This window comes from Lepus europaeus, chromosome 23 (genome assembly GCF_033115175.1).
Source record: "Lepus europaeus isolate LE1 chromosome 23, mLepTim1.pri, whole genome shotgun sequence".
Lineage (NCBI taxonomy): Eukaryota > Metazoa > Chordata > Mammalia > Lagomorpha > Leporidae > Lepus > Lepus europaeus.
Window position 1 is genome coordinate 8942692 of NC_084849.1, and position 22198 is coordinate 8964889.

General features: G+C 45.6%; 1 protein-coding gene across 8 annotated transcripts in view; it reads right to left on the minus strand.

The window, feature by feature from the left end:
• Positions 1-22198, minus strand: part of TMEM116 (transmembrane protein 116) — an 81225-nt gene that overhangs the window by 43219 nt on the left and 15808 nt on the right. For 5 of the 8 annotated variants that reach the window (XM_062182183.1, XM_062182181.1, XM_062182180.1 and 2 more), the window contains 2 exons: positions 12884-13015; positions 2998-3102 (listed from right to left, as the gene is read on the minus strand). The exons of 1 other annotated variant lie outside the window; for it this stretch is intronic. In XM_062182183.1, the coding sequence (XP_062038167.1) occupies positions 2998-3102; positions 12884-13015 (237 nt within the window). The remainder of the gene's footprint in view (positions 1-2997; positions 3103-12883; positions 13016-22198) is intronic. 2 more of the 8 variants (XM_062182182.1, XM_062182185.1) reach the window with 1 other exon arrangement.

A 22198-nucleotide genomic window follows, 5' to 3' on the forward strand; every position in this document is an offset into this window, starting at 1 on the left:
CAGTAGGTTAATCCTCTGATTGCAGCGCCAGTTCTGGTCCTAGCTGCTCCTCTTCCAATCTAGCTCTCTGCTGTGGCCTGGGAAAGCAGCAGAGGATGGCCCAAGTGCTTGGGCCCTTGCACTCCCATGGGAAAAATAGAAGATCCTGGCTCCTAGCCTCAGATTGGCTCAGCTCTGGCCATTGCAGCCATTTAGGGAGTGAACCAGCATTTGGAAGATCTCTCTCTGTCTCTCCCTCTCACTGTCTGTAATTCTACCTCTCAAATAAATAAAATATTTTTTTTGACAGGCAGAATGGACAGTGAGAGAGAGAGAGACAGAGAGAAAGGCCTTCCTTTTTGCCGTTGGTTCACCCTCCAATGGCCGCCACGGCTGGTGCGCTGCGGCCGGCGCACCGCGCTGATCCGAAGCCAGGAGCCAGGTGCTTCTCCTGGTCTCCCATGGGGTGCAGGGCCCAAGGACTTTGGGCCATCCTCCACTGCACTCTTGGGCCACAGCAGAGAGCTGGCCTGGAAGAGGGGCAACCGGGACAGGATCGGTGCCCCGACCGGGACTAGAACCCGGTGTGCCGGTGCCGCAAGGCGGAGGATTAGCCTAGTGAGCCGCGGCGCCGGCCAAATAAATAAAATATTTTTTAAAAGATTCATAAATAAGAGATTCAGTGAGCTATATAATAGGATACCACTCAGTAGTAAAAATAAAAGGATAAAGAACAATGACTAGACTTCAAAAGTATTATGCTAAGTGAAAGCCATCAGTCACAATGGCCACGTGTTATATGACTTCATTTATAAGAAATATCAAGAAAAAGCAAATTTAGAGACAGAAAGTAGATTAGTGACTACCTAGTACAGAAGATAAGAAAAGTATCAGTGACAAAGGGCGTGAAAGATTTTATTGGGTCAGAGAAAATATCTTGAATCTTATTTATGATGCTGATTGTACAATTTGGTAAATTTACAGAAATAATTGAATTGTACACTTGAAATAGATGAACTATGTGATATATAATATATGTACGCACAAAGAAGAATCCAGATATACTTAGTATTCTCTCATCTTTTATAACTGTAATGCTGGACAGTACTCCCATACTATTTTATGAAACAAAGAAGGGAAGACGATTACTCTCTAGACCCATCTTCTTTTCAGACTACCACACTGAAATTCCTATGCCCATCTGCAAAGCAACACTTGTCACTTGCATATACTGAAGAAACACACCAGAGCAGAACACTCTCCCTCTCCAATAGCTGTAGCCCCAAATTCCGTCTGCAGACAGAGCACCTTCCTTGACTCTTGTCCAAGATTTCTTTTTAAAAAGATTTATTTATTTTTTATTCTTTATTCTTTATTTATTTATTTATGCCACTGTGGCATAGTGGGTAAAGCCATCACCTGTAGTGCCGGCATCCCATATGGGCATTGGTTCAAGTCCTGGCTGCTCTACTTCCAATCCAGCTCTCTGCTATGGCCTGGGAAAGCAGATAAAGATGGCCCAAGTCTGTGGGCCCCTGCACCCCACGTGGGATACCCAGAAGATGCTCCAGGCTCCTTGCTTCAGATTGGCCCAGCTCTGGCCGTTGCAACCATTTGGGGAGTGAACCAGTGGAAGACCTCTCTCTGCCTCTGCTTCTCTGTAACTCTGCCTTTCTAAGAAAAAAATAAATCTTTTTAAAAAGGTTTATTTATTTCTTTGAAAGGCAAAGTAACAGAGAGGAGGGGAAAAGAGAGAGAGAGACAGACAGAGATCTTTCATTCACTCCCCAAATGGCTGCAATGTCAGGGGCTAGGCCAGGCTGAAGCTAGGAGCCTGAAACTCCAGCTGGGTCTCCCATAAGGGTGTCAGGGGTCTAAGTATTTGGGAATCATCTCCTGCTTTCCCAGGTGCGTTAGAAGGGAGGCAGATGAGAAATGGAGTAGCGAGGTCTCAAACTGGCACTCCGATATGGGATGCTGGCATTGTAAGCAGTAGCTGAACCTGCTGCACCACAATGCAACCCTCAAAATAATTTTCTTTACTCTAGTAACTATGATGGATTGGTATGGAGCCAAGAAAGATTTCACTTACTGAATCAACAGGCAGAAATAACAGTATAAATGGTGTTTTCTATAATTAAACCTTTGTGTGTGGGGACAGGGGGAAGAAGCAAAGGAGATAAAGTGATGTCAACAGAATGGAAACTGTGATAACATGTTTTCTCTTTGATTAACCTTCAAAAATTCACACAGTGCTAGTGAGCAGCTGAGTGGTGGGAACAGCTGTTGTGGCAGCCGAACCTGCCAACCTGCCAATTAAGCCTCATCAGGATGACGATGGAACTCAAGGGGGAAATGTCTTTGGGGAGCCTGGCTAGGACCTGTGAAGTCCTGGAGAAGAAGCTAGAGGAACGAGGCTTTGACAAGGCCTCTGTGGTCCTTAGCCAGTTTCTAGTGCTAAAGAAAGATGAAAAACTCTTCCAGGAGTGGCTGAAGAACACGTAGTGTCAAGGCCAACCAGTCCTGGGATGCTTTGGGTGCATCTGATGACTGATGTGTTGCCTTCTTGTGATGTTCTGAGTCTCCAGTTTGCAACTGAGTGGGGACTCACACTGTGCTCTTAAAAGGAATAGACTGCTGTTGTCATATTCACCTCCAGTGTACTCCAAGGGTATTTTTGGGAGATCCCTGCCTTAACCATTTCAACTTTTTTGGAATTCTCACTCTTGTATGCATTTCTGTTCCTTCAGTTTCTCTTGCCAATTCCACACTGATAATTTCTGACTTTCCTGAGTGGATTCCTGGCCCCTTCCCTCACTCTACCCTTACCTCCTGTATGTTTGATGCCATTTGGTTCCTTTTATGGCAGAACAGTGACTGTACTCAAAAAGTTTAATAGATCAATAAAGTCAGTAGCCTTCATGAAAAAAAAAATCACTTAGTTTCTGAATGTTTACATTGTTTATGAAGGATACATGGGTTTCTTTTAGCATACCATCAACTCTGAATAAAACTTACCAGCGGAGATGTGCTCTGTCCACTCTCGTTATGTTTCATCCTCAGCTCTGTGTACAGATACCAGATGTAATTGATGGTGTAGAGAATTGAGGAAATGTAGAGTATCTAGGTGAAAATCCAAACAACCTATCATAATGATTCTACTCTGATTTTCTTCAATATAGGCCATTATTTTCTATTATGAGAAACCTATCTACTGCTCTATTAATAACATATCACCTGGTATTTATAACATATCACCTGGTATATCAACTGGGGAATGTCTGAGAATTCTACCATACCTACCATCTTTATTCTATTTTTAAAGATTTATTTATTTATTTATTTGAAAGTCAGAGTTACACAGAGAGAGGAGAGGCAGAGAGAGAGAGAGAGAGAGAGAGGGGTCTTCCATCCGCTGGTTCACTCCCCAGTTGGCCGCAACGACTGGAGCCGTGATGATCAGAAGCCAGAAGCTTCTTCCAGGTCTCCGAAGGGGGTTCAGGGCCCAAGGATTTGGGCCATCTTCCGCTGCTTTCCCAGGCCATCGCAGAGAGCTAGATTGGAAGAGGAGCAGCTGGGACTAGAACTGGCGCCCATATGGGATGCCAGTGCTTCAGGCCAGGGCGTTAACCCGCTGCACCACAACGCAGGTCCCATACCATCTTTATTCTAAAACATGCCCACCTTACTTACTTTATCCTTTTGACTACACAGAAGAACTACAGCCTTATCTACCTCATGCTACTCAAAAGAAGAGGGGGGAGGAGATTTCTAGTACATAGTATTTTCACCACAACAGATACAGTACACACAAACAATCCTCAAAGCAAAGGTAACAGTAAAATAATTAGAAAATTATTAGCTCTTATTACTTATTATATATATTATTTTATATTATTATATAAATATATGTTATATATTATTATCTTATTACTTATTATTGTAAACCTTTGTTTACAATATAAACTAATTGCAAGTTTACATAACTGAATTTTTTATATAACTGACTTTTAATAATGGTTACATTTAATTTGGCTCAAAAAATTCCAGAAAATGAAAAACTGGTAAAGTAGGATCCAGCAGCCCACTGGTTGCTGGGCTAGATACAATAAATGAAAATATCAGTGACTATATATTTTAAGATTTTATTTATTTGAAAGGTAGAGTTACAGAGCAAGAGGGAGATACAGAGAGAAAGAGAGATCTTCTGCCTACTGGATCACTCCCCAAACAGCTGCAAAGGCCAGGATGGGCTGGGCAAAATCCAGGCGCCTGAAACTCCATCTGGGTCTCCTATGTAGGTGGCAGGGGCCCAAGCATTTGAGCCATCTTCCACTGCTTTCCCAGGCACATTAGCAGTGAACTACATTGACAGTGGTGGGGCCAGCAATGTGGAGTAGTAGGTTAAGCTGCCGCTTGCAGTGCCGGCATCCCATAAGGGTGCTAGTTTGAGTCCCGGCTGCTCCACTTCCGATTCAGCTCTCTGCTACGGCCTGGGAAAGCAGTGGAAGATGGTCCAGGTGCTTGGGCCCCTGTACCCGCATGGGAGACCCGGAGGAAGTTCCTGGCTCCTGGCTTCGGATTGGCCCAGCTTCAGCTGTTGTGGCCATTTGGGGAGTGAACCAGTACCAGTGGATAGAGGATATCTCTCTCTCTCTCTGGCTCTGCCTCTGCCTTTCTGTAACTCTGCCTTACAAATAAATAAATCAACTTAAAAAAAAAAAAGAAAGAAACAAAGAAAGAAAAAATAAAGTGGTACAGGGGCCACGCTCTGGCATTGCAAGTAAAGCTGCTGTCTGCAGTGCCAGGATCCCATATGGGCACTGGTTTGAGTCCTGGCTGCTCCACTTCTGATCCAGCTCTCTGCTATGCCCTGGGAAAGCAGTAGAAGATGGCCCAAATCCTTGGGCCCCTGCATCCACATGTGAGACCTGGAATTCCAAAGCTCCTGGGTTCAGGTTGGCCTAGCTCTGACCATTGCAGCCAGCAGGGGAGTGAACCAGCAGATGGAAGACCCCTCGCTCTTTCTGCCTCTCCTTCTCTCTCTGTGTAACTTTGAATTTCAAAATAAATAAATAAATCTTAAAAAAAAAAAAAAAAGAAAGAAAGAAAGTGATGCAGCTAGGACTTGAACCAGTAGTTATATAAGATGCCAGCATTATATGTAGCAGTTTAACCTGCTGAGCCACTTAATGCCAGCCCATGTATATTTCTATATATCAGCAATAAACTTTTAGTAAATGAAATTTAGGAAGATACTACATATTTACATAATATCTAAAATACATTTTTTAAAATTTATTTAGAATACGCAATAAGGGCCGGCGCCATGGCTCACTAGGCTAATCCTCCGCCTTGCGGCGCCGGCACACTGGGTTCTAGTCCCGGTCGGGGCGCCGGTTCTGTCCCGGCTGCCCCTCTTCCAGGCCAGCTCTCTGCTGTGGCCAGGGAGTGGAGTGGAGGATGGCCCAAGTGCTTGGGCCCTGTACCCCATGGGAGACCAGGATAGGCACCTGGCTCCTGCCATCGGATCAGCGCGGTGCGCCGGCCGCAGCACGCCAACCGCGGCGGCCATTGGAGGGTGAACCAACGGCAAAAAGGAAGACCTTTCTCTCTGTCTCTCTCTCTCACTGTCCACTCTGCCTGTCAAAAAAAAAAAAAAAAAAAAAAAAGAATACGCAATAAGGGGCCAGTGCTATGGCACAGTGGATTAAAGCTCTGTCCTGCAATGCTGACATCCCATATGGGTACCAGTTTGAGTCCCAACTACTCCACTTCCAATCCAGCTCCCTGTCAATGCACCTGGGAAAGCATCAGAGGATGGCCCAACTCCTGGGACCCCTGAACCTACATGAGAGTCCTGGAAGAAGCTCTGGCTTCTGGCTTTGGGTTGGCTTAGCTCCAGCTGTTGTGGCCATTTAGGGAGTGAACCAGCAGATGAATGACCTCTCTGTGTCTCTTCCTCTCTTTGTAGAATAAAATAAAATGAAGTAAAATAAATCTTAAAAAAAATACACAATATATGTGTGATATATGGTAACACTTGACATGTAACATAAATACATAGTTCTATATAATAAAATATAACACATAATTTGAACTACCTAGGAATCAATCTTTTAAAATATGTAGAATATGTAGAATATATACATATAAAATGATTAAAGTTTATTGAAATACAGACCTTGATATTATATGAAGAATCATGCTCATGAACTGAAGAGAGATTGATTCTCTGTTAATTGGTTCAATAATTCAGTTGAATCTTTATCAAAATCTCGACAAGTTTTCTTTGTGACCTTCACAAGATGACTCCAAAATTTGTAAGGAAGAACAAAAGACTAGGAATCAAAATATTCTTTTTGTTTTAGATTTTTAAATAACTGTTTGAAAAAAATATTTGTTTGAAAGGCAGAGGTACAGAGAGAGATCTTTGATCTCCTGGTTCACTCCCCAGATGGCCACAATGGCCAAGGAGGGACCAGGCCGAAGCCAGGAGCCAGGAGCCAGTAGCTTTATCTGGGTTTCCCACGTAGGTGCAGCAACCCAAGCACTTGGGCCATCTTCAGCTGTTTTCCCAGGCACATTAGTAGGCAGCTAGATGGGAAAAGAATCTCAAACTGCTGCTCATATTGGATACTGGTATTGCAGGTGGAGGCTTAATCTGCTATGCCACAATGCTGGCCCAGAGAGACAAAATATTCTGGATGGGGCAGGTATTGTGGCATAATGGGTTAAGCTGCCACTGTGACACCTATCAGAATGCCAGTTCGAGTACTGGTTACTCAGCATGTGAGATAAGTAATGGAATACAGGAGGAAGTACTGTTACCTACATTACACGGCTCTGCAATATTGGTAGTAAAAATCTGAAATGTGATTATTCTCTCGGGTCCTTTTCTCCACTTACTGCCACTGAAACAGAGTGACCATTCTAAGGAAACAGGTGCCTAAAGAAGCAATAGGTGTTTTCATAGAAGAACCAGGATATCATTATATTTGTTAGATTCCTCAATCCCCTATACCAAACACATCAGTGTTCATAATTTGACCTACCTTGAAGTTTTCAGATTTAAAAATAAGTAGGCCGGCGTCGCGGCTCACTAGGCTAATCCTCCACCTTGCGGCGCCAGCACACCGGGTTCTAGTCCCAGTTGGGGTGCTGGATTCTGTCCCGGTTTCCCTCTTCCAGGCCAGCTCTCTGCTGTGGCCCAAGAGTGCAGTGGAGGATGGCCCAAGTCCTTGGGCCCTGCACCCACATGGGAGACCAGGAGAAGCACCTGGCTCCTGGCTTCGGATCAGCATGGTGCGCCGGCCGCAGCGCGCCAACCGCGGCGGCCATTGGAGGGTGAACCAACGGCAAAAGGAAGACCTTTCTCTCTCTCTCTCTCTCTCTCACTGTCCACTCTGCCTCTCAAAAAAAAAAATGCTGGCACTGTAGGCCAAGGATTAACCTACAACACCACGGCGCTGACCCCAACTAATACATTTTTCAAAATCATTTGAAGTAGATTAAATCAGCAAGAGCATTTTCATTTTATAGAATAAAATAGTATCAAACAGTATTTTCAAAGTCATATAGACTCTCTAAAAAATGTATTTATAGAGGCCAGCACTGTGGCATTGTGGGTAAAGCCACCACCTGCAGTGCCGGTATCCCATGTGGGTGCCGGTTCAGGTCCCGGCTGCTCCACTTTGGATCCGGCCTGGGAAAGCAGCAGGAGATAGCTCAAGTCCTTAGGCCCTTGCACCTGCATGAGAGACCCGGAGGAAGCTCCTGGCTCCTGGCTTTGGATTGGCGCAGCTCCAGCCATTGCGGCCATCTGGGAATGAACCATTGGATGGAAGATCTCTCTCTCTCTCTCTCTGTCTCTGTCTCTTTCTCTCCCTCCCTCCTTCCCTCCCTCCCTCCGACTCTCTGTAACCTTGACTTTCAAATAAACAAACAAGGAAGGAGGGAGAGATCTTCCATTCTCTGGTTGACTCCCCAAATGGTAGCAATGTCAGGGCTGGACCAGGCTGAAGCCAGAAGCCAAGAGCTTCATTTGGTTATACCACATGATTGCAGGGGCCCAGGGACTTGGGCCATCTTCTGCTGCTTCCCCAAGTACATCAACAGGGAGCTGGATCAGAAGTGGAGCAGGGGCTGGCACTGTGGCATAGCAGGTAAAGCTGCTGTCTGCAGTGCTGGCATCCCATGTGGGCACTGGTTTGAGTCCTGGCTGCTCCACTTCCGATCCAGCTCTCTGCCATGGCATGGGAAAGCAGTGGAGGATGGCCCAAGCCCTTGGCCCCTGCATCTGCATGGGAGACCCAGCTCTCTGCTACGGCCTATAAGAGTTCTAGGTTTGAGTCTTGGCTCTGCTTCTTACCCAGCTTCCTGCTAGTGTGCACCCTACGTGTTAGCAAATTATGGCTCAAGTAGTTAGGTCCCTATCACCCACTTGGAAGATCTGGATTGAGTCCAGGGCTTAGGCATGGCCCAACCCTGGCTGTTCAGGCATTTTGGGAAGTGAACCAATGATAGAAGATCTCTTGGCATTTCAAATAAAATTTTAAGATAAATAAAATGTTATAATTATATAGTCTGTTACTTTTTACCCATAATTGTAAAACACTTAATGGGTAAAATGGTAAATTTTAGGTTATATATATTTTGCCAAATTTTTAAAAAATAAACAAATGAACAGAATAATTTTGTGTATGTAAACCCTCTCCAGTCCATCTTCTCTCTGATCATAAACAAGAACTCTAGGGAAAATTTTTTTTTTTTTAGTTTTTTTTTTTTTTTTTTTGACAGGCAGAGTGGACAGTGACAGAGAGAGAGACAGAGAGAAAGGTCTTCCTTTTGCCGTTGGTTCACCCTCCAATGGCCGCCACGGTTGGCGCGCTGCGGCCGGCGCACCATGCTGATCTGATGGCAGCAGCCACGTGCTTCTCCTGGTCTCCCATGGGGTGCAGGGCCCAAGGACTTGGGCCATCCTCCACTGCACTCTTGGGCCACAGCAGAGAGCTGGCCTGGAAGAGGGGAAACTGGGACAGAATCCGGTGCCCTGACCGGGACTAGAACCCGGTGTGCCAGCGCCGCAAGGCGGAGGATTAGCCTAGTGAGCCGTGGCGCTGGCCTGGGAAAATATTTTTTAAAAGATTTATTTTTCCACCTTCCTCCCCACACCAGCTTTGGGTGCTATCATCGTGGCATTCTGTCCTCCTGAGCCCACAATGTCAGGCCCCAACGGGGACCTGGGCGTGCCAGTGGAGGTGGGTGTGGAAGGCAAGGACAACGGCTTTGGGGAAGCAAAATACACTGCTATCAATGCCACGTTGGACCAGATCAACTCTGCTGTGGACCATCTGGGGAACAACTGCCCCCATGACTGCCTGCATGAGCTGCCTGGAATTCCAGCAGCAGCTAGGGGAGGCTCTGGGTGTTGCCAGCCCCTAGGCCCCTGGCTGCCACCCCCACCTCCCCAGCCAGGCTCTGGCCTTGGCACTCATCATCTACCTCAAATACCTTCTCAAGGGCTGTCCTTTGGGCCCCAAGTGAGTCTGCCTACTTGGGCCTCACTCCACTGCCCAGCATGCCTTCCTGAAACCTGGCAGGGGCCTACTACAACCCACCTTCCTGCATGCCCAGGCCTTGAGTGTCCACATTAAAAAGGTTTCCAACCCTCCCCCGACAAAACTGATTTATTTATTGGAAAGTCAGAGTTACACAGAGAGAGAGGAAAGACAGAGACAGAGACAGAGAGAAAGAAAGAGAGAGAGAGAGAGAAAGGGAGAGAGAGGGAAAAAGAGGGAGGGAGGGAAGAGAGAGAACTTTCATCCACTGGTTCACTCCCCAAATGGCTACAACAGCCAGGGCTGGGCCAGACTGAAGCCAGAAGCCAAGAGCTTCATCCGGGTCTCCTACGTGGGTGCAGGGGCCCAAGGACAGGGCCATCCTCCACTGCCTTCCCAGGCCACCAGCAGGGAGCTGGATCAGAAGTAGAGCAGCAGGGCCAGCGCTCTGGCTTAGAAGGTAGGGCCACTGCCTGCAGTGCCAGCATCCCATGTGGGTACCAGTTTGAGTCTTGGCTGCTCCAATTCTGATTCGGCTCTCTGCAGTGGCTTGGGAAAACAGTAGAGGATGGCCCAGGTCATTGGGCCCCTGCACCTGCGTGGGAGACCTGAGGGAGGCTCCTGGCTCCTGCTTTTGATCAGTGCAGCTCAGGCCATTGCAGTCAGTTGGGGAGTGAACCAGCAGATGGAAGAACTCTCTTTCTGCCTCTCCTCCTCTCTCTGTGTAACTCTGATTTCCAAATTAAAAAAAAAAAAAAAAAGTGGAGAGCAGCAGGTACTCAAACTGGCACCCATATGGGATGCCAGCACTGTGGACAGTGGCTTAACCTTACACTTCACCACAGCTCTGGCCCTGGAAAAATACTTTCATAAACTACAGGAGGACTATGAAAATTAAATAAAAGTAGACTGCAGAAGAGAATCACATTACATATGGGTAAGTTTCCCTAACTCCCCTCCTTTCCTGCAGCTTTGCCTCAGTGTTTACTCCAGTCATCATGCTGCTGAATGAAGGCATCTATGACTATAAAAGAGGCCAGCACCGCAGCTCACTTGGCTAATCCTCCACCTGTGGCGCTGGCATCCCAGGTTCTAGTCCCGGTCAGGGCACTGGATTCTGTCCCAGTGGCTCCTCTTCCAGTCCAGCTCTCTGCTGTGGCCCGGGAAGGAAGTGGAGGATGGCCCAAGTGCCTGGGCCCTGCACCCACATGGGAGACCAGGAGGAAGCACCTGGCTCCTGGCTTCGGATCTGCACAGTGCTGGCCGTAGCGGCCATTTGGGGGGTGAACCAATGGAAGGAAGACCTTTCTCTCTGTCTGTCTCTCTCTCTGTCTAATTCTGCCTGTCAAAACAAAAACAAAAACAAACAAACAAAAGACTCTTAAAGAAATCTATTTTCCAGCCATGAAAACCAGAAAGTAGCCCTTTATGGGCAGGAAAGTATGAAGAGATTCCCCAAAGTGAGAGCGGTAGAAAAAGAGGATATCTTAATTAGATGTATCAATCTATACAAGTCTCAGTCAATTCCCTCTATCCTATGAATGACAGTCCCAAATCAGTACAGCCAAGGTTTAGGTCTGAGTCACTGCCCACAGATGATGAAAACAAAATTTATATTCTAATCCTTAAGAGGAGTGCTGTTAAAAACATTAGTTATCTCCAGAGAGCTATAAAAGGACCCAGAGATTTATCAACACAGTATTCACAATGTCCACCATGGAATCCTAAGTTATTTGACATATAATGAACAAGAAAATATGACTCATTCTTATGAGAAGAAAATCAACAAACTACAGTCTAGAAATGGACAAGATAGTAGAACTATCCAACAAAAAATTTTAGTAGGACTGAGCAAAGTATGTCTCTGACTTTTTTAAAGATTTATGTATCTGTTTGAAAGACACAGATGGGGAGATAGAGAGATCTTCCATCCACTGGTCCACTCCTCAGATGGTCACAACAGCCAGGGCTGAGCCAGGAACTTCATCTGGGTCTCCCACATGGGTAGCAGGGGCCCAAGCATCTGACCCCGTCTTCCAGTTCTTTTCCTAGACACACAAGCAGGGAGCTAGTTAGGAAGTAGAACAGCTGGGACACAAACCAGCACCCATATGGGATGTTGGTTATGCTGGTGTTGGCTTTACCCACTATGCCACTACACCGGCCAACTCTATGACATTTTAAACTCATAATAGGGGCCAGCGCTGTGGTGCAGCAGGTTAACGCCCTGGCCTGAAGCACCAGCATCCCATGGGGTGCCGGTTCAACATTCAGCTGCTCCACTTCCGATCCAGCTCTCTGCTATGGCCTGGGAAAGCAGCAGAAGATGGCTCAGGTCCTTGGGCCCCTGCACCATGTAGGAGACCCATAAGAAGCTCCAGGCTCCTGGCTTCAGATCAGCGCAGCTCCAGCTGTTGTAGCCAGTTGGGGAATGAACCATCGGATGGAAGACCTCTCTCTGCCTCTCCTCTCTGTGTAATTCTGACTCTCAAATAAATAAATAAATCTTTAAAAAAACTCATAATAGGTAATATATTAGTGCATGGATTTTAACTACTAATTACATGTTATAGGAAGAGTATTACTTATCTGAAATGCTTGGGTTCAGAAGTATTTTCGAGTTCAGAGGTTTTCAAATTTTGGAATATTTGCATATAATTCATAAGCTATTAGGAAGGGACCTGTATCTAAGCACAAAATTCATTTATGTTTTACATATCCTTTTATATACAAAGCCTGAAGGTAATTTTACAGAGTATTTTTGGTGGTCCTACATTTTTTTTTTTTTTTTTGACAGGCAGAGTGGACAGTGAGTGAGAGAGAGACAGAGAGAAAGGTCTTCCTTTGCCGTTGGTTCACCCTCCAATGGCCGCCGCGGTAGGCGCACCGCGCTGATCCGATGGCAGGAGCCAGGTGCTTCTCCTGGTCTCCCATGGGGTACAGGGCCCAAGCACTTGGGCCATCCTCCACTGCACTCCCTGGCCACAGCAGAGAGCTGGCCTGGAAGAGGGGCAACCGGGACAGAATCCGGTGCCCCGACCGGGACTAGAACGCGGTGTGCCGGCGCCGCTAGGCGGAGGATTAGCCTATTGAGCTGCGGCGCCGGCCAGGTCCTACATTTTGACTGTGACCCTGTCTTATGGGGTTGGATGTGGCATTTTCCACCAAATTTCATATTTTGAATCATTTCAGATTTCAGATTTTTGGATTAATTATGATTAACCTGTATTGTTCTTTAAAATGTAACAAATGAGTCTCCACTTCTCAGAATGGATCATCTCTGCTTCCTACGTAGATCTGAGTGTCTTTTTGTTGCAAAGCATAGTCAGTCTAGTAGCACTCACCTGTCCAACTGCTTGCAGATTATAGCAGATGACATCTTTATTGGCCACTGGAGTTCCATAGAGAAGTGCCTCAGTGAGCCAGCAAATTCCCAGGAGCAAGTCAGAGAAGCTCAGATAAAAGAGTGGTCTTTTCTGTCAAAGCAACAAAATGCTCATTTCATAAGTGACATGGAAAGGAAGCTATGACAGTTATTTTTACGATTGATGTTTCTAGTAGAAAACTTCGCATTATTTTTAGGAGGGCTCTGCCTTTGCTCAACTGTGAGGAATGCAAAGGAAGACTCCAGAAGGAAAGGACCTGCAATCACAAGTATTCCAACTGTCTTGGAATCAGGGTACGCATGGGCAGATTAGCATTGGACCTTCTTACAATAATTCTCTTTTCGGGGCCGGCACGGTGATGTAGCGGGTAAAGCCGTGGCCCGAAGTGCCGGCATCCCATATGGGAGCCGGTTCTAGTCTCAGCTGCTCTACTTCCAATCCCTCTCTCTGCTATGGCCTGGGAAATCAGAAAATGGCCCAAGTCCTTGGGCTCCTGCACCCACACGGGAAACCCGGAGGAGGCTCCTGGCTACTGGCTTCAGATCGGCACAGCTCCGGCCATTGCAGCCAACTGGGGAGTGAACAAGTAGATGGAAGACCTCTCTCTCTCTTTCTGCCTCTCCTATTCTCTCTGTGTAACTCTTTCAAGTAAATAAATCAATCTTAAAAAAAAAAAAAAAGAATTCTCTTTTCTCAGACACAGGGTCAAAGAAAGGAAGGAAATATGAGAAATTTTATGGAGACACATCACAAATGAACAATTAGCCGGCGCCGCGGCTCAGTAGGCTAATCCTCCGCCTTGCGGCGCCGGCACACCGGGTTCTAGTCCTGGTCGGGGCACCGATCCTGTCCTGGTTGCCCCTCTTCCAGGCCAGCTCTCTGCTGTGGCCTGGGAGTGCAGTGGAGGATGGCCCAAGTGCTTGGGCCCTGCACCCCATGGGAGACCAGGAGAAGCACCTGGCTCCTGCCATCGGATCAGCGCGGTGCGCCGGCCGCAGCACGCCAACCGCGGCGGCCATCGGAGGGTGAACCAACGGCAAAAAAAAGGAAGACCTTTCTCTCTGTCTCTCTCTCTCACTATCCACTCTGCCTGTCCAAAAAAAAAAAAACAACAACAAATGAACAATTGACAATATTCTAGCTACACAGAAAATATCTCCTAAAAACAGAAAATGAGATAATCAGCTAAGCATTTAGGGATGTGTCTGGGGACTTAATAGATATTCACAGCAATGAAAAGTCAGGATAGGGAAAAACATCAAGATGAATTACGTATGTTGTCTTTCAATTTCTGACAACATTGTAAAATTTGTCCTCTTATTTTCTAACATCTTTTTGATTGTGGCCTATCTATTTCCACTTGTCTAAAAATCAGTTTTGGAGGCAGGGGTTTGGCATAAGAGTAGGATGCCTGCATTCCTTCTCTGAGTGCCTGGGTTTAAGTACTGGCTCCACTTAATATCCTAGCTTCATGCTCATTGCTCAAATAGTTGGCTCCCTTCCACTCACATGGAAGAACCAGACTGAGTTCTAGACTCCTGGTTTCAGCATGGCTCAGCCCTGGCTGTTGCAGGCATCTTGGGGGAATGAACCAGAAGAAGGAAGATCTCTGTCTTGTTTTGCCTTTAAGTATGTATTACTATCATAATTTTTGTTTTATAAATTTAAATATAAATTTGAAACAAAATGTTTAATAAAAAGAATACTCATTCAGGTAAAAATAAATATTTAAAATATTTTTGGGGACCAGCTTTGTGGTGTAATGGGTAAAGCTGCTGCCATATCCCATATGGGAACTGGTTTAAGTCCCAGCTGCTCCACTTCAGATCTAGCTCCCTGCTAATGTGCCTGGGAAAGCAAAAGATGCCTGCCACCTACATGGGAGACCTGGAAGAAGCTCCTGGCTCCTGGTTTTGGTCTGATCCAGCCCTGGCCTTTGGGACAATACAGGTAGTGAACTAGCAGATGGATGATCTCTATATCATCTCTTTTTGTAACTCCAACTTTCAAATAAACAAATCTTTTAGAAAATATATTTTTGGTTCTTATATGGAAAAATTATGCTTGTTGAGAGGCAAAGAACAATATCTAAATTGAAGAAATTGTAAGATGCAATATTACAAAAATGCTAACTCTCTCTAAATGCTGTACAAATTAAATATAATCTTAAATCTCAACTGATTTTCCTGTGAAACATGACAAACCAATTCTGAATCTGACATAGAAATACAAAAGATCCAGGGGCCGGTGCAGTGGCGTAGCAGGCAAACTAAGGGGCCAGCACTGTGGTGTAGTGGGTAAAGTCACTGCCTGCAGTGCTGGCATCTCATACAGGCACCGATTCAAGGCCCAGCTCTCCACTTCTGATCCAGCTCTCTGCTATGGCCTGGGAAAGCAGAAGAGGGCCCAAGTTCTTGGGCCCCTGCACCTGCATGGGAGACCCAGAAGCAGCTTCTGGCTCCTGGTTTCAGATTGGCGCAGCTCTAGCTGTTGCAGCCACTTGGGAGTGAACCAGTGGATGGAAGACCTCTCTCTTTGCCTCTCCTTCTCTTTCTGTGCAACTCTTTCAAATAAATAAATAAATAAATAAATAATAATAAAGACTTAAACTGAGCAATAAGTATATCAGTTATGGTAACTCTGAAATAAATATTAATGTTGGCCGGCACCGTGGCTTAACAGGCTAATCCTCCGCCTTGAGGCGCCGGCACACCGCGTTCTAGTCCCGGTTGGGGCACTGGATTCTATCCCGGTTGCCCCTCTTCCAGGCCAGCTCTCTGCTGTGGCCTGGGAGTGCAGTGGAGGATGGCCCAAGTGCTTGGGCCCTGCACCCGCATGGGAGACCAGGAGAAGCACCTGGCTCCTGGATTCGGATCAGCGAGATGTGCCGGCTGCAGCGGCCACTGGAGGGTGAACCAACAGCAAAAAGGAAGACCTTTCTCTGTGTCTCTCTCTCTCTCTCACTATCCACTCTGCCTGTCAAAAAAAAAAAAAAAATTAATGTCACTGAAATATTTTCAGGATTGAAAATTTAGGATTTAATGGGACAAAAAAAAGAAATCCAAGTGGTCATATGTATATGAATATATGCCTGATCTCATCAGCAATCAAGAAAATCAAAATCAGAGACAGGCACTTGGCACAATGATTAAGACTCCTACATTCAAGTCTCAGCTCAGCTTCTGATTCCAGTTTCCTGCTAATGTGCACCCTGCAAGGAAGAAGGTGACAGCTCAGTACTTGGGAGTGGAGGGGGGTCCCTGCCACCCAAATGGGACACCTAGATTGAGTTCCTGGCTTCTGGGGTCAGCCTGGTCCAAAAACTGAGAATATCAAGTATTAATGGAAACAAAAAGCAGCAAGGTCTTTTATATACTGCTGGCATAACCATTTGGAAAAGAGAATGACATTAATCTAGGAGATGTGCAATCTTAGGACAATTCTATATTAAGCAAACACTGCAAATAAATGTGTGCATTAAAAGACAGGTACAACAATGCTTACAATAGCATACATAGGTAAACAACTTGTAGTATGTTCATACTACAGACTTCTAAACGTTAAAGAAAATGAAATGAACAGCTATATACATAACATGAATAAATCTGATAAATAATACTGTAGATAACTTACAAAATAATGCACAGAAAAATACATATAGCATTTTATAATATATATCAACTTTAAAAAAGCAATACTGAATTATCTAGAAATATAATACATTACCAATAAACTCTACAAAAAAAGCAAAGAAATTATTATGACAAAAACTGGATGGTGGTTACTTCTAGCAGTGAGGGGAAAGCTATGTGTGATAGGCAAGGACCACAGCAAGTGTGTCTGGGGTACAAGGAATGTTCTGTTTCTTATCACAAACATTTGTTTATATTCCTTCTTTTTTAAAAAATAAACAAGTATTTTAATTTTACTTCCCAAGAACATTTATTTTAAAAAGTTATTTATTTTTTCAGGCAGAACTACATAAAGAAAGGGGAAAAGCCAAAGAGAAAAACAGATCTTCCATCCCCTGGTTCACTCCCCAGATAGCTACAATGGCCAGCGTTGAGCCAGGCTGAAGCCAGGAGTCAGGAGCTTCATCTAGGACTCCCACATGAGTGGCAGGGGTTCAAACAATTGGGCCATCTTCTGCTGCTTTGCCTAGACCGCATTTATACTCATTCCATAACCAGTACATACATGTTTCATGTATTTAGTTCATGTCAAATATATATCACAATAAAAATATTAAAAAAGTTAAAGTCTTTTCCAGATACTAATCTCCTCACATATATAAAAGAGAATTTTTGTCATAGCTTTCCCTCAAATGAAGGGAAAGTTAAGATCCTAATACTTGCTAATAGGGCTGGATGGTCAAGTTGCAACGACTGATAGAAACATAAGTAAAATAATGTATAAAAGATACACTTTAAAGTATGAAATATTTAATAAATATTATAAATCATTATTTTAACCATAGATGGCCTTTGTTCTTAGCAAGGTTGCTAAAAATTCCTGTGAGCTAGGTGGTACATTCACAGATTCTATTGGCCTGTGACATACCACAAGTTTCTAACGTTAACAGTTAAAAAATTTAAATTGAAAAGGAAATAAATGGGGCTAGCACTGTGATGTAGCAGGTAAAGCCCCCGCCTGCAGTACCAACATCCCATATGAGCTCCAGTTCAAGTCCAAGCTGCTCCACTTCTGATCCTGCTCTCTGCTATGGCCTGGGAAAGCAGTAGAAGATGGTCCAAGTTCTTGGGCCCCTGCACACACATGGGAGACCCTGAAGAAGCTCTTGGCTCCTGGCTTCAGATCAGTGCAGCTCCAGCCATTGCAGCCATTAGGGGAGTGAACTAGCAAATGGAAGCCCTCTCTTTTTCTCTCTGCCTCTGCCTCTCTGAAACTCTTTCAAATAAAATGGCCCAAGTCCTTGGGCCCCTGCACCCATGTGGAAGACCAGGAAGAAGCTCCTGGCTCCTGGCTTCAGATCGGCTCAACTCTGGCTGTTGCGGTCATTTGGGGAGTGAAACCAGTGGATGGAACATCTTTCTCTTTCTCTCTCTCTCTCTGTAACTCTGTCTTTCAAATAAATAAAATGAATCTTTAAAAAAAGATATCAGAAGTCTTTTCTAGAGAAAAGGAATAAAAGAAATTTGTTTGCACTAATGATGGAAAATTATGGGTTCTAATAACAGGAGACATAGTCAATCACCTCAACAAAAACTTAACTGAGTACCTACTACGGAAATAATGAAAGATTTCTCCCTTCCTATATGTAACATACTATATACTGAAGGAAACACAAAGAAACATACAGTAGGGGCCAGCATTGTGATGTATCAGGTAAAGTTGCCACCTGTGATGCCAGAATCCCATATGGATGCTAGTTTGTGCCCCGGCTGCTCCAGTTCCTATCCAGCTCTCTGCTAATGCCCTGGGAAAGCAGTAGAGGATGGCCCAAGTATTTGGCTCCCTGCCACCCTTGTGGGAGACACAGATGAAATTCCTACTTCCTGGATTTGGTCTGGCCCAGCTCTGGCCATTGCAGCCTCTGGGGAGTGAATCAGCAGAGATCTCTCCTCCTCTCTCTCTGTAACTCTGACTTCCAAAATGAATAAAATCAATCTTTAAAAAAAAAAAGCAGTATAGTTCAACCTTTTAAGGAAAATAAATCAATAGAGTTCTTGGTAATAAGGAAAATTTAAAAAGCATAAAACATGGGCTTATACCAGCCCTGTGGCATAGTAGGCTAAGCCTCTGCCTGCGGTGTCAGCATCGCATATGGGCACTGGTTCATGTTCCAGCTGCTCCTCCTCTGATCCAGCTCTCTGCTATAGGCTGGGAGAGCTGTAGAAGATGGCCCACGTGCTTGGGCCCCTGTACCTTCATGGGAGACTTGGAAGAAGCTCCTGGATCTTGGCTTCAGATCAGCCCAGTTCTGGCCATTGTGACCATCTGGGGAGTGAACCAGTGGATGGAAGACCTCTCTGTGTCTCTCCCTTTCTCTCTCTGTTACTCTCTCTCTTAAATAAAAAATCTTTACAAAAAGAAAGAAAAGAAAGAAGGGAAGGGAAGGGAAGAGAAGGGGAGGGAGGGGAGGGGAGAGAAGGGAAGGGGAGGAGAGGGGAGGGGAGGGAAGAAAAAAAGAAAGAAATTCATGGTGTTAAACATGAAAGCAAAAACTCTTTTTCAAAAGAAACCCATACATATATATCCATTTGCACTTGTCTTTAATTTAAAGCAAAAGTAGAACAAAAGGACTGGAAAAAAATACATTGTGTGAAAGGTTTTTTCTAGGGAAGTTCTAGGTCCAGGTCTATGCTAGTAAGCAGAGAGATCCACATATCAATGATCTTCTAAAATACTGCTTTTCAGCATTTCTTCTTAAGTGAAATCAAATTACAAAAAATTTGTGGGGAAAGATTTTTGACATAGTGGATAAGAACTTTTGGCTAAATCGTAGTGCCTAGGTTTGGGTCCTGGCTCTGCTCTGGATTCCAGCTTCTTGCAAATACAGACCCTGAAAGGCAGCAGGTGATGGCTCAAGTACTTGAGTCCCTGCCATCCACATGGAAAAAATGGATTGAGTTCCTGGCTCCTGGCTGCAGCCTGCAGTAGCCCTAGCTGTAGCTGGCCTTTGAGGAGTGAATCAGTGAAAGGGAGCTCTATATGTCTATGTGTCTCTCTCTGCCTCTCACATAAATAAAAATTTTTTTAAAAAAAGAATTTCAAGGGGCCGGTGCTGTGGTGCAGTGGGTTAAAGCCCTGGCCTGAGGTGCAGGCATCCCATGTGGGTGCCGGTTCATTCCTCTTCTGATCCAGCTCTCTGCTATGGCCTGGGAAAGCAGTAAAAGATGGCCCATGTTCTTGGGCCCCTGCACCCACGTGGGAGACCCAGAAGAAACTCCTGGATTTGGATCGGCACAACTCCGGCCATTGCAGCCATCTGGGGAGTGAACAAGTGGATGGAAGACCTCTCTCTCTCTCTCTCTCTCTCTCTCTCTATCTCTACCTCTCTCTGCAACTCTGTCTTTAAAATTAATTAATTAATTAAAAAAAAAAAAAAGAATTTCAAGGGGCCAGCGCTGTGGCACAGCAGGTTAAAACCCTGGCCTGCCAGTGGAGGACAGCCCAAGTGCTTGGGACCTGCACCTGCATGGGAGACCAGGAGGAAGCACCTGGCTCCTGGCTTTGGATCGGCGCAGCGCGCCAGCCACAGAACACCAGCCATAGTGGCCATTTTGGGGGGGTGAACCAACAGAAAAAGAAGATCTTTCTGTCTCTCTCTCTAACTCTGCCTGTCAGTAAATAAATAAATAAATAAATAACCCTGGCCTGCAGCGCTGGTGTGCCATATGGGTACTGGTTCTAGTTCTGGTTGTTCCACTTCGAATTCTGCTCCCTACTATAGCCTGAGAAAGCAGATGGCCCAATTCCTTGGGCCTGCACCAATGTGGGAGATTCAGAGGAAACTCCTGGCTTTGACTGGCTCAGTTCCGATGCTGCAGCCATCTGGGAAGTGAACCAGGGGATAGAAGACTTCTCTCTCTCTCTCTCTCTACCTCTCTCTGTAATTCTGTCTTTCAAATAAAGTAAACCTTTTTAAAAAAAAATTTCAAGGAAAATCACACATGTGCAGTAAAGTATAGCTGCTTTAATTTTTTGCTTTGTTTTAAGCATGGACTGAATTAGATTGCCCCCAGAGTTACTGTCTAATCAGCTAGCCCTGGAAAGATTTCTCATGGATGTCTCCAACTTACTTTGATTTGTAAAAATTTAGTAGACCTTTTTTTGGCCGGTGCCATGGCACAACAGGCTAATCCTCTGCCTTGCGGCACCGGCACACCAGGTTCTAGTCCCGGTCGGGGAGCTGGATTCTGTCCCGGTTGCCCCTCTTCCAGGCCAGCTCTCTGCTGTGGCCAGGGAGTGCAGTGGAGGATGGCCCAAGTGCTTGGGCCCTGCACCCGCATGGGAGACCAGGAGAAGCACCTGGCTCCTGCCATCGGATCAGCGCGGTGCGCCGGCCACAGCACGCCAGCCGCGGCAGCCATTGGAGGGTGAACCAACGGTAAAGGAAGACCTTTCTGTCTCTCTCTCTCTCACTATCCACTCTGCCTGTTAAAAAAAAAAAAAAATTTAGTAGACCTTTTTTCAGATTATATCTTCCAAGCACTTCTGCTGTTAAAAACGTTCTTTGGGGACTGGTGCTGTGGTGTAGCAGGTAAAGCCACTGCCTGCAGTGCTAGCATCCCATATGGGTGCCAGTTTGTGTCCCAGCAGCTCCACTTCCAATCCAGCTCTCTGTATGGCCTGGGAAAGCAGTGGAAGATGTCCCAAGTGTTTGTTTCCCTGCATCCACATGGGAGACCCAGAAGAAGCTCCTGGCTTCTGGCTTTGGATCAGCCTAGCTCTGGCCATTGTGGCCATTTGGGGAGTGAACCAGCGATGGAAGAACCCCCGCCATGCCTCTGTGTCTCTTTCTACCTCTTTGTAATCTGCCTTTCAAATAAAATAATAAATATTTTTTAAAAATATATTCTTTGGCCGGTGCCGTGCCTTAACAGGCTAATCCTCCGCCTTGTGGCGCCGGCACACCGGGTTCTAGTCCCGGTCGGGGCGCTGGATTCTATCCCAGTTGCCCCTCTTCCAGGCCAGCTCTCTGCTATGGCCTGGGAAGGCAGTGGAGGATGGCCCAAGTCCTTGGGTCCTGCACCCCATGGGAGACCAGGATAAGCAACTGGCTCCTGCCTTCGGAACAGCGCGGTGCGCCAGCCGCGGTGGCCATTGGAGGGTGAACCAACGGCAAAGGAAGACCTTTCTCTCTGTCTCTCTCACTGTCCACTCTGCCTGTCAAAAAACAAACAAACAAACAATGTAGTTGCTGATATCCTTCAGCCCTGGTAATATGAAAGGCCTGAGAACTGAAGCTAGAGAAAGGAACACGGCCTAAGTTAAACTAGACCCTAAGTCCTTATAAAGCCCTATCCCGATGTCATGCCTGAAGGTCATTTTTGAACAATGTGGCTCTCAGCCAGGAGTGATTTTTCACCACCACTACCACCCTGCCCCAGGGACACCTGTCAATGTTTGAAGGTATTTTTGGTTGTCACATCTGAGGTAAGGAAAGTTTGTCACTAGCATCTCATGGTTAAAGGCTGTTAATGTGCAGGACTACACCCTACAACAATTACCTAGCTAAAAAGGTCCACAGAGCAGAGGCTGACAAACTACTCCACAGATAAGGCTTAGGTCTCTCAATTTTGTCACATC